General features: G+C 42.4%; 1 protein-coding gene across 7 annotated transcripts in view; it reads right to left on the bottom strand.

The window, feature by feature from the left end:
* The window catches only part of RGS12 (regulator of G protein signaling 12), a 95,135-nt gene that overhangs the window by 57,087 nt on the left and 21,402 nt on the right, over positions 1 to 16,646 (bottom strand). The window contains exon 1 of one of the 7 annotated variants that reach the window (XM_064151615.1): positions 9,945 to 10,040. The exons of 5 other annotated variants lie outside the window; for them this stretch is intronic. In XM_064151615.1, coding sequence (XP_064007685.1) covers positions 9,945 to 9,977 — 33 coding nt within the window. In that variant the 5' untranslated portion in view covers positions 9,978 to 10,040. Of the gene's footprint in view, positions 1 to 5,258; positions 5,978 to 9,944; positions 10,041 to 16,646 lie in introns of those variants that run through there. One more of the 7 variants, XM_064151614.1, reaches the window with a different exon arrangement.

Genomic DNA, 16,646 nt, shown 5'->3' with positions numbered 1-16,646 from the left:
AAGTGCCTCAGCCAGGCTTTGCTTGAACACCTCCAGGGATGGTGACTCCACCACCTCCCTGGGCAGCCCATTCCAATGCCAATCACTCTCTCTGCCAACAACTTCCTCCCAACATCCAGCCTATATTTCCCCCAGCACAACTTGAGACTGTGTCCCCTTGTTCTGTTGCTGGTTGCCTGGCAGAAGAGAGCAACCTCTCCTGGCTACAGCCTCCCTTCAGGTAGTTGTAGACAGCAATGAGGTCTGCCCTGAGTCTCCTCTTCTGCAGGCTGCACACTCCCAGCTCCCTCAGCCTCTCCTCACAGAGCTGTGCTCCAGGCCCCTCACCAGCTTTGTTGCCCTCCTCTGGACACATTCCAGCATCTCAACTTCTCTCTTGAATTGAGGAGCCCAAAACTGGACACAGCACTCAAGGTAGTTTGCACCCAAGTCTAGCAAGCACACAGCGATTTCAGAAGCTGTAACGCAATTCATGCTTGTAATTAAGAGATTTTAATTTACATGACTGAAACCTGGTTTATAAACATGATTGCCTGTAATTTCTTATTCACATACTGTACAGAAAGGCTGATGACTAATTTCCATGTCATTTCTTCAGGAATGAAGAAGGGGATGGCTCAGAGTAAACTAATAGTATCAGTTTACAGGCAAGACAAGAAAACGATCAAAACATATATGACAGTTGGGGGTCATTACTTTGGCAGGAATCCAGATTCAAACCCCAAGTCTCCTTAGTTGCTTTTGAAAGACAGCAAGTAAAATGAACAGGATTCTCATGGGAATAAGAAGAATATTTACTTGGTCCAAATAATTTTAGAGGACAAGCAGTGTGATTGCAGAGAAAAGCTCAGACATTGCAGTAATGCTGTCACCCAATGATGTTTTGTGGGCAACAAGAGCAGTTTTACCTCAATCCATTTAGCAGAAGTTAGTGCAGTGAGCTTTCACACTGTGGTTTGGGGTGTTTATTTTAAATGCTTTGGCTAATTAATCATCTCAAGTTATGTGGATCAACATCTGAAAATCTCTCCAAGCAAGGCCTTAGTAATTATTATGTTTAACCATTAAAAAGTAGCACCCATAGCAAGAACAGACTTTCTCATCTAGACATCAACCATCTCCTCCTGTGCTATTAAGGTATTATGAATTTTCCCTTGGTTTTGATATATTCCAGCTACATGGTGTGGGGTTTTTTTCACTTTACAGAATCACTGTAACTCCCCATGATGTTCCACGCTCTAACAGTTTCCTCCTGTAGATCCCAGAATAGAATTTATTTTACAAGGGCTGCAGCATCTCTGCTATGAGGATAGGCTGAGGGAGCAGAGGGTGTTCAGCCTGGAGAAGACTCCAGGGGGGACTTCAGAGCTGCCTTCTTGAAGGAACCCTACAGAAAGGCTGCAGAGAGACTGCTCCATAAGGGTGTCTAGAGACAGGACAAGAGGGAATGTTTTGAAGCTGAGGGAGAGCAGGGTTAGATTTGATCTTAGGAAGAAGTTCTTTAGTACAAGGGTGGTGAGACTCTGGAATAGGCTGCACAGGGAGATTGTGACTGCTTCCTCCATGGGGGTGTTCAAGGCCAGATTGGATAAGGCTGTGAGCAGCTGAGTCTAGTTGAGGAGTGTCCCTGCCCATGGTATGGAGGTTGGAGCAGATAAGCTCCGAGTTTCCCTTCCAACCTGAGCCATTCTGTGATTCTATGATTTGCTTAAATCCATCTATAAAACCAAACTAAATCCACTGAACAAAACCAGCTGGAAACCAAAGCTTGTAATTATTGTGTAAGGATCCACAGTAATATGTTCAAAACATGCACTTAGAAATCTCCATAGGGTAAACCTCTCAGAAACTGCATGCAAGCCACCTTTAGACAAAGCAGTTTCTCTTCTAAACTGTTGAGCTGAAACTTGTCTAGATTCGTCCAAAGGTGTAAGTTGCAAGACCAGATTTTTTTTAAGCAGCATGATGATCTCATTTTACAACTTCACTCTATGTTGGGGGCTGCTTTTTTATTCTTCACGCTTCCCACCACTGGAGGCTCCTTCAGGACAAAATTGGATCTAATATGCATAGAAAGTTTGATTATTTGATGAAATATTTATGTGCTAAGGGCTAAATTAAGAACTGCCTATTAAAACCTGCACGTATTGAACAGCTCTAAAATTGAACAGTTCCTGTATGCAGCCATTTCTGAATGATGAGGGCTGCAAAGACATGCCCCCCCCCCCCCCACCCCCTGACACCAGTTAGGGCTAATGTGAGGGTTTTTAAGAAGTATTTAGGTGATTTCCAAATGACAGCACCTAGAGCCGTTCATTTTGTAAGTGTAAGATGATCTATCACCCAGAGATAACATCCAATTACATTCAACCCTCCAATCTTTCCCTGCCAGATAAGAACTACAATTAGTTCTTGCAATTACCCTGAGTTCCCAACTGATTTAGGAAAGAACCCATGGGACATGTCAGGAATCCAAAAGCAACAAGTTTTTAGTTTAGGAAATCTACAGTGTCTTTGTGTGTCTCTTCATGGGAACTCAGCTTGCTCATCTCACTGGATTAGCACCCAGGGTATACAGACACACACCACAAAAGTGGAGGATGCAACTCTCTTCCCTAGACTTCAGAGCAAGATCTTGAGCCCTGAGATCCAAGTAAAGAGCTCAGTGCCAGGGCCAGGAAGCTGAACAGTGTCTTCCCAGCTATCAGCCACCATAAAAGATGCTTCAGGTTTCTGTCAGCTGACAAATGCTTTAGCATTAGATAGCCCTGAGTCCTGATGAAGAGAAAACATGTCACATTTTTCTTTCTATCATCTCACTTTGCTAAGTGGAAAAACCAGAAGGGCCCAGGAAGTTTTTAATGTCACATTAACAATCCACTTGCAACAAACCTGAAAGAGCACTGCCTTACAATAATTAACAGGGAGAAAACTGCTTTGCAAGTTAACAGTTTGGTTTTTTGGTTTTTTTTCCCAGAACAGAATTAGACAACATAATATTTTGCCACAAGGAGGTAAAAGCAGAGAGGGCATAAAGGAGAATAATTCATAAGGTTGAAACAGGCTTTATCTTTTAGCTTTCGCTGTCTATAACCTGCTAGATTCGCGCACCACTGCACAAAACTGGTCTGATGACATCCTGCAGTTGACACAAACTCTTCTCTAGAAAATCCATCTAGTTTCATTTTACATGGATGAAACTAAGGAAGCTACTGTCAAAGACTGCCATAACACCACCATGATGCAGGAAACCCTCAAAACTCCATATCCCAGGCATTACACCAAGCAAATACATCCGTGTGTACCCAGGTACCGCAATACAAAAATGCCCTTTTTCTCCACCTCAGGATTTGTCATGCAAGTCAAAGTCATGCTCAAACACTTGAGCAGAACAAAGGGGAAGACAGGGATACCGGGAGAGGTGACACATCCCGGGAAATGCCAGGCCCTAGCAATAAAATAGAGCAACATGAAGTCATCTGTGCTAATGGAATGTGGGTGAGTGCCTTCCTGAGTCAAAAAAGAGATGCCTATTTCCAACCCCTGAGATGCAGAGAGAGAAAATCCATAAGGAGAGCAAAGACAGATTCCTCTCTCCTGCTCTAACAATCCAAAGCTGAATGGAAATATCTCTTCATTTTCAGGGCATCCAGAAAGATTCAGAGAATAAAGGGATTAAAAATTACTTTCCCCTGTGTCCTTTCTGAAGTACACTTTTTTCCAGTACAGATATTGACTTTTTACTGCACCCAATGAATTCTCTGACTGCTGCCTTCAGAGCCTGACAGACTTAACCTCCTACAATGTTCTACCACACACTATTTTACAAAATCCCCTGTAATGAAGCCTTCCACCTTGCTCCACCAACCTTCTAAACTGATTTTCTCCTATGATTTCAAGACACAAAGTAAGTTTGGGAAACTTGTTATGCTCTTCTAGAGATGAAGCCCTGAGGATTGAATCCAGAAAGCCAACTTGCAAGCATTTTTTCCCCTAGCTTATGGGAAGCTCATCACTCAGGTGGACTGTCTGCTTGCACCTAGCTTTGTTCAAACTCCTCGTTAAATCACCTGAAGCAACTTCTCCTTTCACCAAGGTATGAATTATGAGCTGGCTCCCTAGACCTTCAGTCACATTACTCCAGGACTTACATTGCATGCAGATAGTTTTATCCTTCTAAATACATTACAGTATTAACATTGTATAAATGCCACAAACTCCAATGGTCTCTGGAAGGGAGATCGTGTCTCAAAACATGATTTCTACCTTCCTAACATTTTCAACAAAGAAAAAACCAAAACCATACTGTTTATAAACTATTGCTAGATTTTCCTTCTAAGAAATAATCTGAAATGTACTTCTCACCTAAATACCAGAGTAGTAGAACAGCATTTTCATCCTCATTTCAAGACACTCTTGCAATTTAATGTCATGATTTAGAATTCTATGAGGATGCCACTTCAGAATGCCACTTAACAGGAGACTATTACATAACTTATCTTTTCAATTCTCTATCACCAACGAAGTGCATTTACAACAGTTAATGCAAAAGTATTCAGAATTCCTAAGGAAAAACAAAGGGGAAAAAAAAAAACAACTACTGTACAATGATTTCACTGAAAACATTCTTCTGTGAATGTTAAATATTGTCACAGATTTCAACCTATAAAAGCAAGCTATGAGCAGTAAATGATGTGACATTTGAAATCCCTTTCAGAAATAAATGTTTTAACTTTTTACCCCAAAAGAAACAAATCTTATCACATTAAAAAAAACCCCACAGAGCCTTAAATGCCAAAGCCATCCCTACGATTGGTTTGCTAAAAGATACACACAAAATCTATGCAGTTTTACCTAAAGATGTAAGGTTGCTATCATGGCACAAAAAGGCAAACACAAAATACATTGCAGAGAAGTAAAGAGAAAAGCTCAAATCACAAACATGCTAATTCCTTCAACACTTTGGGCAATGATCACAACACATCTCAAAATCTGGCTGTTAGTTGGTACGATAAGATTCCCTTGACTCCGATTCAGTAAGATCCCCTTGACTCTGATAAAATGATAAAGCCCAACGTTTGCATCTACACAGGAATTTTAGCTCCAGTACTTTAAAGTTAAAAAGCTTTAAGGCTAAGCACACAGCATTCTGAAGCTGGTAACATCCTTCTCTAATTTCTTGCCAGTAACAATAGGCTCCTCTAATTTCTCACTGCAAAGATGCCTTGCCTCAGCTAAATATAATTGAGATCACTTACCCGCTCCTCGTAGGAAACAGCAGTTATTTTTCCTAACAGCACTCTTCCTAAATTCATCTTCACTTAATATGGAAAAAGCATTTCCTTAACACATCAGCTTCTCAAAGACTAAACTGAAAAATTCACCCCTGTTCCATGCCTGTACATGCCAGTAAAGTTTAAAGGCATTTCGTATGAAGTTCTATTTTACTCCCTTGATGTTACCCATAGCAACAGGCCAATGCAGGAAGCTGTGGTTCGTCAGGGATTCTGATTAGATCTCAATTATCTCTCACCAGCAAAGCTAGATCATTTTATATAAATCCTGCTGATTGCATTCCAAAACGTTTCCTCTAACAAATCAGGAGTGGAAAACGACGCTGAATTGTGCTCAATAAAACAGACTCCCAGGACAGCTCTCAGGGAAAAAAAAAGAAGCCACCAGTTCATCACCCTCACATTAGTTACAGAAACATCTGCAGAGTAAACCACTATATTCAGAGGTTTACATAATGCAAGCCAGAATAAAGTAGGACCTCAGACGGTCTTTTCTGCTTAACTTTGCAGCGGTTAAGACCATAAATTGCATGTAAAAATTTGCAGTACAAGGAAACTTGGCATATTTGGTTAAGCCCAGGAGCAGCCTGCTGTCACTGAAGACAAAATTCCCCTTCCAGAAACGAACTGATACTCTGCCCTTCCTTCTTTCCTCACTACCCAAGCCTGTGCTCAGCTGATGTCAAGACAGTTCTGTGCACAGCCCCTTAGGAACAGAGAGCAAAATAGGCTACTTGTAATGAAGAGGGAAGTGCTAGTAACTTGCCTGTGACAGCAGTGACTTCAAGAGACTCTAGATGGGAAGCACAGGATTCCAGCCAGTTTGCTTCTACAGAGAGACAGCACCCAAACCATTCTTGGGTGTTTGTTTTTAAGCAATCAGAAGACAATTTTCTGCTAAAAATTAGCAGCAGAAATCTAAGAAAGGGATTATTAGTGGGCATTTTTCTGCTGGTGGGGTGTCCTTAAAACATAAGGTGGACTTAATAGCCTATGAAGGAGGAATCTTCTCCTTAGTTCAATGTGGAATCCCCACATTCATGCAGCTCCCAGGTCAAGCCCCTAATATAACAACAATCCTAAAAAGAGAGCAAATATACAAAGAGAAAATGAGAGTAAAATAAGTTTACAGCTTTTGGTCAAGATCTCACAGTAAGATTGGCTTGCAAAGGACAGTCCAAGTCTGCACAACTTCTCATTTGGGGATTTGGGATGGAGAGACTTGGCCAACGGAAAAACTCAATCTTCTCAATTTAATTTAGAGCAATGAGAGAAGAAATCTGAAGCTAAATGTGGATGAAAATGAAGGAAGTATACTTTAACAAGCACTCCAGGGACACGAGCAAATTGCTGCAATGGACAAAGTTAATTTTATGATTGATGAGTTGTTTGAACAGGCACACCATTGCACTTTTGAGCCCTGCCTTCTCCAAGCATTTAATACCCAGGAAGAAACGCAGTGGATGCAAACAGGTGGGCAGACAGGAAGGAAATGTGCTTTTATAAATTACACCCTCCATTATCTCAGGGATTAAGAACCAAATGCCCAGTGATACTGGCACAGATGAGCAGCTGAACTATGTGGATGAGTATATAGAAAAAAATTAACTTATGAAGAAAATAGTTTGAATATTTTACTTTGCATGACATGAAGTCAAATGGGATGCAGAATGTATTTTCGCTGTCAATATCTTACACAGTAACATCATTACAAATATGTAGCTGATCAAGTGCATAATAATCCTTATACTGGTTAAGCAATAAGCACAAATACTCAGAAATGCCTAGAGAGCTTTCCTAGTGAGCATCCCTTTGGGGTAACACAAAAAAGAAAGACTTATCAGCAACAGCATTTACTTCATGCTCAACCTAAACCCTCCATGAAACACCTTGAAAGCACCAATGTCCCAGCAGCGTTTTAACAGATGAAGATGCTACCCACCAGGACACAAGAACGATTAGCAGATCAATAACCCCACATCCAGTGTGGGATGTAGCTGCAAGGCCAGCAGGTCAGCAGAGCAACCACAGTAGGAACACTGCGTGCGGGCAACCTTTTATCTATTCTAGGCACTAATATTTGGTGTTGTAAACCAAATAATCCCTCAGTTTAAACAGCCCTTCAGAGCTGTTGATTTTATTTCACTGAACTAAGCACTGCACAGCCACATTTTTTCCAGACAGTAACTCTACCAGCAGCACAAATAAGTTCTCCCAATTAGACAGCAGCAGTTAATGCTAATGGGCTGGGCAATGTTGTGTGTCTGAAAGCCCTGGAAAAAAAAACCCCACCCTTTCAAAGGTTACTTCAGCAGGTGCTAAATCCAAAATCTTGTGATTTTTCTATACCACGTTTGTAAACCAGGCAGACAACTCAAAGTTCAAAGGCCAAAAGCAGAAGGAATGTTAATTTGCAAAGCTATTAATAGCAGGTGTTAAAATATGACACAACAGCTTTAAAAAAACCTTATTCAGATCCACCAAAGACGACGTTCTCAAACCCACATCCATCTGCTTAGAAGCTAAACTGTGGGAAGGGGTAGAGACCCCAGATATGGTTGATCTGTTTTTCTCCTCTACCCTCCCTCCACTTCCTGCTCATCTTTTCTTTTGTACATTTGTTTGCAGAGGAATAAAAGCCTGGGAGAAAGACAGAAGGACAGTAAACCTGGGTTAAGTTTAAACTTGCCAAAAGATGAATAGGATTTAATAGATCTCTGACTCCTAAAAGAAGACACACACACAACTAGGAAGAGGCAATCCCCTCCTAGACCAGCTCCTAGTCACACAAATTCCTCAAGTTGATTTTAACACTGGCAGAATGCACCATGAAAAGGAAAAAAGAATCACCCCCAAAATCTTCAATCTCATCAAGTATCTTTTTTATCTCATATGAAATAAAATAACAACTACTTGCACGAGAGCTGGAGGGAAAACAAAATCTCTCTTAAGGACATGATGTAGCTCACTGACCTTAGTTATTGAAATAAAAAAGCAGGAACATCAAAAAGCCTGCTCACAAATTAAGCTTTGCTATAAAAATAAAAATCGGTTTTCTTCCTAATTCTCAAAACTTGATATGTCTTTGTCAATGATTTGTCATTCACTCAACAACAAACAGACCCCAGGTGTGCTGCAGATTACAGGAGGGGATTCTCTTCTTTACAACACTGCAGTTCCCTCCCCCCCCCCCCAATCAGTTCTAAAGATAAAATTCCCACCTATCCCACCAAAAAAAAAAACCCAAACAAGAAAAAAATGAACACATTTTGCAAGCCAAACTATCTGGAATGTGTTCCTGTACAAATAAGTGAAACACAAGCTGCCTCCTCAAACCCAAAGAACAACCTCAGTGAAGGGAAGCGGCTGGCTGCAAACTGCTGCTCCAAGTGCCCTCTGCTGACTGCCTGCACTGCTCAGCCTCACGCACTCATTTCCCAGGGTGAAGTTCAGCAAGATTTGCCATCCAGAAATCTGCTCCAGAAACGAATACTTCATTTTCGACGTGTTGCAGCGTTTGAAAAACACATCCCTAGAGCCTGTCTGTAAACTGATTATAGAAAGCACACTTGGGGTTTAAATACTTATTTTTCTTTTCCTCCTGTTGATCCACATTTCTAAGACAACTGAATTCTCCCCACTAATAAAAACCTGCAGAAACAGTGTAACTTGCACATCCAGATGGAAGGTGACTTGCAGCCCAGGAGTAAATTAAAACTCAATTACATATTAAGGAGGATATGATTAAGTGACACATAACCAAAACACGTTAAGCCGTCTCTAAAGTTCCTACTGCTACGCATGGAGCCTGAGAAGCAAAGGATCAAAAAACAAACGTAAAAGCTCCTCATTTTTAAAGAAACAATGCAAACATCTCTTCCTGAGCCTTCCAGTTGTTTGTTTCCCTTTTCCTTTTCAAAACTGCTAGTTTTGCTCCTGTGCTTTTAAAATCGCCAACAACTACACTCTGAGCTCTACAGGCATAAAAAAAAAGCAGACTATAACATCAAAAACTGCCAACAGAGCTACGACTTTTACTTACAAAACACATGTTTTCTGAGCAACAAGGAGCAAAAACTGGTCTGAACTCTCTACACCTCAGAAATTTTCTATTCAGTCAATATTTTCATTTACTTTCAGCTGTTTCAGTAACTCACACCATCTGGATTCTGTTTTATTGGATAAAAATCCAGTTGGAAGGAGACAAAAAAACAGCATAAAATCAACCCATGGCTTCAACTGTACACCACAAAAACAGACTGCAACAACTGGAAGGTAACGCAACCCTAAGATGATATTCTTGCCACACATGTGCCAGCACAGTGAAAATGAAGGGAAAGATTTACAACACGCTTAATTAGAGAAGTTCTCTGCCTATCTGCTGTGCTCAGTCCACGTGTAAAAAGCGACAGAGTGCTAAAAAGAGATCTCCAACAGGTCTATAAAACCGGCGTAGGGTTAACTTCATAACAGAGCTTAGAGAGAAAAATCAACTGAAAGGCTCATACTTACGAACTTTGTCTCTGTCAAACCTCATTGAATCCTTAGAAGCATTATTTATCACACTGCACTGCAAGATTTCTTAGCTTGGAAGGCTACTCATTAAACCTGATTTCTGTTGGCTTTAGACAAACAAAACTTCATACTTACAGACACTTGACTATCAGTAAAAGTTTTCTCCATGTATATAAACAGGTTAAGAGCTCATTGTTAAGAATCCCTTCCACTTTTATTATTATGCTTTTCCTGAAGACATATTTACTTCTTCCAGAGTCCAGCAAAAAAATGAGGCTTCTCTGTCTGTTGCCCTATCAACACCTCTCCCATTCTCCTCCCTCCCCAGCACATTCTCCGCCCTCCAGACTGGTTCTGTATCTTCTCATCAAAAGGAACAGGCAGCTTTTAAAATGGTGTTTAGGCAGGTCCTGTGTAACAATAAAGCTTCTGTCAAGACAACAGCGTGCTGCTGAGGAATCTGCTCATGGAAAATGCCCTCGGTAAAGGCCTGCAGGACTCTCTCTTAAAGGTTTGTCCAAACTTGCTGAAGCATTGAGTCAACATCATTTTCTTCTCCAAAGCGTTCTCGTTTTTCACGCGTTCCCCTTCCATGAGTATGCTTCCAGAATGAACTGGGTCATCAACCCCTACTAAAAACACTTAAAATCTAACCTAAAAAATCAAACAAACAATCAGACAAAAAAAAAAAAACCCAAACAACTTTTTTGATAAGAATAATTGTTAAAACTTGTAAGACTTAAAGGGAATTTCTTTCAGTTTCTGGCATGTGGGTGCGTGTCTCGGAATGATTACAATCACATGTATGCATATTATGCAACCTATCTCATCCTACCTAAACGTGTTCTTTGGAGTAAGCAGGGCACAAGGATCCCATTTCAAGTGAAATATGATGCTCCTAATCTTCAGTACCACACCTCCTCCCCAGACAGACCAGCAGTACCTCTGTATTTTCAGGGTGGGGGGGAAATGCCAACACTTTCTACCCAACAATTAATGGTTAAAAGCTGTCCTCCTGCAGCTCCTCGGTCCGGAGGGGAGTGGAGGATGGGATTTTTCGTGTGTTTCTTTAAGTACCAGATGAGCAGATTAAATATTTTTATTTAATACTGAATAAAAAGTGGTAGCTTATCTCCTTAAAGCTCCACAAGTGACTCCTCTTTCTGTGTTTTCATCTCGCTGATCTGCTAAATCCAGGAGGACAGTGGAAATTAAATAGTACCACCTCCCAGCCAAAATCCCAGGAGATGGAGCACGGAGACAGGATCAGAAACAACCCACAGATTGCTCCTCCACTGCTGTCACTTGTGCTGTATGTAGCCTGTGCTTATCCTCTAGAAACACCAATTCAGTTCATTCAAAAAAGGCTCTAATTCATTCCCCTAACTTTAAACCAAGTCTCACAGAGCAAAATCCCTTCCTCATCCCCACTAGCACGGAGCACAGCCCAAAGACATACCAGGTAACAGGAAGAGCAGCCGAGGGAGGGCAGGAACAGAGAGGCACGAAACCAGTCACCCAGTTCCTCATTCCCACCGGGGGCCGGCATGGGCTGCTCTGCAGCAGCAGCAGCAGCAGCAGCTCGAACCAGCAGAGCTGCCGATGCCCTGTCCCTCAGAGAGCTGCAGCACCAGCACCAACTGCTGCCAGCGCCCTGGGCAGTTCCCCGGTGCTAGGAGATCCTACGGTAGGCGAGCCCTCTACTTTACAAACAAACCAGTTTCCCCCAAGTGAAAGCTAACACAGCTTCCTGTGCCCAGACTACAATCCGTAATCCCACAGCTAAAGAGAGGCAATGCTCATCCTCGGCTCTTCAGATCCTGGGTGTATCAAACCCAGTTTGTTTCCAGCAGTGGCCACCACCCATGGACGCCTTCCAACGAGCAGCACAGGGCAACACAGAGGACGTTTCCCTGATTTCATTCTCCTGAACTAAAAATACCTGGAGCCTGGGAGATTTCCTGAACCTGGTGTGGCATGTCTCCCTAATAATCCCCAGTGGCTCTCTTTTCCAAATACTTGTCCACTTTCCCCCCAGGACATGCAAATTTCTTGCACCCACAGCCCGACTCACCTCCTGCATGAACAATCGCGGTCTGTTTGCTCTGCTCCTGGCTCCGGCTACCTTTAATTAACAGTGCTGACTTCTTGTCCCGAAGGAGACAGGGAGCAGCCAACCCCAGCGACTTTATCTGTGCCACCTGGGATTCTTTTACTCTTACACCTTTTTGAAGCTTTTCTACTCCGAACAGGTGTGGGCAAATCACAGCTGCACACAATGGAAGCATTGTGGGTTGGGGGTTTGTCCCTCCGTTCCTTCCCTAACAATTCATAATGCAAGATTTTGTTTCATTGCTACTCTTCTGGGCTTATGTTTTCATGCAGCAATCCCTTATAACTCGAAGGCCACACTGCAGAGAAGAAACAGCTCCAAAACATATCTACCATTTGATGTATGGAGCTAGGACTATTTTGCCTCATTTGCACTGCTTTACATTTATCTGCATACATTTTCATCTGTCATTTTGTTGTCCAGTCATTCAGCCTCATTAAAGCAGCCTGCTCTAATCTTCAGAGACTGCTCCTGTCCTTATTACCTTGAGTGACTTCACCTCACTGCTTGCCTTCCTGGGAGGAGCCTTAACAGATGCTTTGGAATTGACAACTGTAACATAAGAAACTGAAGCAAGGGCCAGCCTCAAGCAGCAAATAATTCTGGATTTCAGTAGCAGACCTCAGCCCAGTGAGCTATGATTATGCTTAATATCATGTGGCTCATGGGTTAGACCCAGAAGAATGAACAGTTTCAGTCCACAGAAAGTAAGCCCAGGTTTTAAAAGACACTAGGTACCCAAAGCTATGGAGAAATACACTTCTGAGTTGTCCACCCACCAAAAGTCCCAGTTGGCTGTTTTGTTTTGGCTCAACAAAACCAGAAAAAAACATAGCCAAACCCAGAACTAAGAGATATGACCTTTCTGCAGCTTCAGGTAGGTTCTTGAAGCTGTTCATGCTGGGCTGACATGTAGTTCCACAGATGTGACTGCATCCAAGATGTTGAGAATTCACCTGCATCCACCTAATCACACATCTGGTTACTGACAAGAATTAAGGTGTGCTGTGGGAGGCTTTACGCAGGCTACTACAGGTCCACATCTAGTTCCTGAAAGCAGAAACTGCCTCTGGTTCTGTGATAGAAACTGGCTTGTGTTGAAGAGCCAAGCCCAGAGGCTAAAAGGCTCGGACAGCACTTGGGTGGTAGGGTCAGACAATGTACTGACAGCTTCCTCCAGAAGAAATACAGTGCCAACTGACTTTGCACATATGGAGACTGAATTCCCTATGGAATCCATCCTAGGCAACACTGTTGGCTTCTCCTCTGGCACTGAAGTATGGGCTGAGCACCGTGTGATAAGCACTGCCATATGCACCTCACAAAGAAAGCAGAGATGAGATCCAGCTCTCAGCACATTCTCTGACTGCTTGGCTTTTCACATGCAAATTTACATGGCAAAATTTTCCAGAATCTGAAATAAGGAAAACAGCCCCAAAAGCAGGAGAAAACCGTAGACAGGCAAACTACCAAAAAATGTGGTACTTGTACCAACTGCAATACCAGATCTCATTAATACCAGTGTGTGGAGAGGGGAAATAACAATAAATCACAGAGTCTAACCTTCTGGATGCCATCTAGAAATGAGTATCTCCAGTTCACAGCAAAGCTGTTCCACACAACTGCACTCCTCTGGTGACCAACCCATCTTTCATAGAATGGGTTGGATTGGAAAGAACCTTAAAGATCATCTAAATTCCAACCCCCTGCTGTGGACCCAGTAGAACAGACTACTCAAGGGCTGGCCTTGGACACCTTCAGGGTGTCAAGACACTTTACAAAACAGCACAAAGATCGTAAGAACTCTCCATGATGAAGTCTATAAATGGAAGGAAACTTAACAAAATAGATAGGCAATCTTTTTAGACTTGTGGTACATAATACTGTGTCCTGGCTGGCAGAGTCTGAGGAATGGGATCTGTCATTTCACTGCTGCATCACCAAGCCAGAGCAGACAGGTTCTAGCAAAGGCAAAAAGAGAGACAAAGATCCTAGGCTGTGGTGGCAGATCCATGAGGCTTCCAAAACAGCAGAATTAGGGGCTGGACTGCAGTAGCATTTGGACTTCATAATATCCATAGATGAGACAGAAGCAGACCTTTAAGAATTCCATTAATAGTATGCCAAAAATACACAGGTTCTAACATACAGAAAAAGGGGTTTATTCCTGTATGCACTTTTATTTCACAATTGGCCTGTTCTCAACCTTCCTTGAAGGCAGCCAGCAAAACTTGGTCAGTTACAGCAAAAATTGGTCAGTTACATCTTGGAGAAAAATTAAGATAAAACTGTTGTAAAAGATGCAATACCAAAGACAGTAAGCACCCAGGAGAACCTGTGTATACTGGCAGCCCACAGCAAGTTTGCACAGAATCACAAGTTCCTAGAATGGTTTGGAAGGGACCTAAAACACCCTCTGGTTCAATTAGCCTGCCATGGGTAGGAACAATTCCTACTAGATCAGCTTGCTCAAAGCTCCATCCAACCTGCCTTTGAGTTACCATAGCTTAAACAAAATGCTGAAACCCAAGACAAAGTTATACATTCTTTTCAAAACTGAAACTCACAGTTATAAGCTGAGAATGAAGAAGCCTCTTGATTAAATCACAGAATTATACTGGTCATAGTGGTGGCTTGGTGGCCGTGGTGATGACCTAAAATTGTGCACAGAGCAAGCTCTGCAGGAAGAGTTAATATTTTGTTAGCTCAACTGACAGGGTAGGAAAAGTTTGGGACATGTTTAGCTCTTTTTGTCTGATTTTCCCTAGTATACTAGTTGGTCTAATACAAGCTATTATCTCCCTATGCAAGCTTTGTCTGATTATTTAAATCAGTCAAACAAAAGACAGGTACCCACTTAAAAACTCATTATTAAGTCAAATGAGCATTTAGAGGTTTTTGCCACCCACAGATGCCAAAGCTAATATCCAGCAGAGACATGTCATTCATTAGGAGAAAAACCTCATACCAAGGAGATGTGTTTGTGCTTTCAATTAGCAAATGAAATGCAAGGGGGAGAAAAAAAAGCTTCAGTGGAATTAACAAAACAGAAAGAAAAAATCAAGCATTATTATCTATAATAACAGCTAATAGTACTACATTATTAATGGTTATAATTAAGAGAGAACATTTCTAACAAAATTCCTCACACTGATTTTTGAAAGCAATACATTCCTACTTTGAAAACATCACTACACTCAAGAAAGGCTCATTTGTAAAGGATATAGCTTTAAAGGTCTCTGCAAAATACAATGAGAATAAAAACTGCTGCAGCCATCTTCTTTCATCCTGATTTTTGGTTAAAAGAATTAACTGAAGGTGGTCAGATTGCAGAGATCAGCATCTGTGATCAGCATCTGCAGCCAAATCCTCCCTGCAACAACTCAGCAGAGCAGCAGGTCTCATTGGATGGGGTCTTTTTTGACACACACACCCCACAAAGATGGTATTCAAATATTCACAGAATGGTTTAGGATCATCCAGTTCCAACCCTCCTGTCATGGGCAGGGACACCTTCCACTAGACCAGGGTGCTCAAGGTCTCATCCAACTCAGCCTTGAACACCTCCATGGAGGAGCATCCATGACATCCCAGGACAGGCTGTTCTAGTGTCTCACAATTCTCACTATAAAGAATTCCTTCCCACGCTCCAGTCTAAATCTGCCCTCCTCAGGCTTCAATCCATTCCACCGTCTCACCCTTACACGGGCTTGTAGCAAGTCCCTTCTTGGCTTTCTTGTAGGCACCCCACAGCTTTTGGGAGGCTGCTCTAACACCTCCCTTGAAACTGTCTCTTCTCCAGGCTCCCAACATTCCCAGCCTGTCCCCACAGGGGAGGTTCTCTAGCCCTCTGACCACCTTCATGGCCTCCTCCAGACCTGCTCCAGCAGCTCCTCTTATCCTGGGGGCACTAGAACTGGAGGCAGAGTTGCAGGTGGGGTCTCAGGAGAGCAGAGGGGCAGAATCCCCTCCCTGTCCTGCCGCTCTCACTGCTTTGGATGCAGCCCAGTACACAGCTTCCTACTGAGCTGCCAGTGACCATTGCTGGCTCCTGGGCAGTTTTTTTAATCAGCTGACATCCCCAAGTCCTTCTCACACCGCTCTCAAGCCACTCCTCAACCAGCCCATATTTGTGCTTAGGTTAATTCTACAAACTTGTCTGCCTTCTCTGTACAATACAGCTTCTAGAGGTTAAGAGGAAAATGCTGGGGAGGAAAAGGAGTCAATCGGAGAACTGTCAGGGTTGGAAGGCACCTCAAAGATCACCTAGCTCCAACACTCCTGCCATAGGCAGGGACACCTCACACTAGACTAGATCAGGTTGCTCAGAGCCCCGTATCATTACAGCTAAATCTCCATCATGTATAACCAACTATAATCTAACACAACAACATGTGAAATATTCTCTTGCAATCGTTGCTGTTATTAAAGGAGATACATACAGAAGTCAGTTGTGTTCTTGGATAGACTCAAAACACCCAAACCAAACTGCAAAGAAATCATGCCACCTTATGGCAGAAGAAAGCAAAGCTCTTCATACGCACAGGGCAGCTTCAAATCAAGAGAAGCAAGTTCATGCTTTCATAAACAACAATCCAAATAGAGTCTTCTTCAGATCCATAAGCAAAGGAACAGCATTCAGTATATGGCCATAAAAGAAACTGCATGGAGCATACTTAAACCTGCTCAGTTTACAAGACCAGAAGGAATCAAACTCACAGGCT

The sequence above is a fragment of the Pogoniulus pusillus genome, chromosome 11 (genome assembly GCF_015220805.1).
Source record: "Pogoniulus pusillus isolate bPogPus1 chromosome 11, bPogPus1.pri, whole genome shotgun sequence".
Classification (NCBI taxonomy): domain Eukaryota; kingdom Metazoa; phylum Chordata; class Aves; order Piciformes; family Lybiidae; genus Pogoniulus; species Pogoniulus pusillus.
Note: the sequence above shows the minus strand (reverse complement) of the source record. Positions and strands in the feature narration are given on the sequence as shown.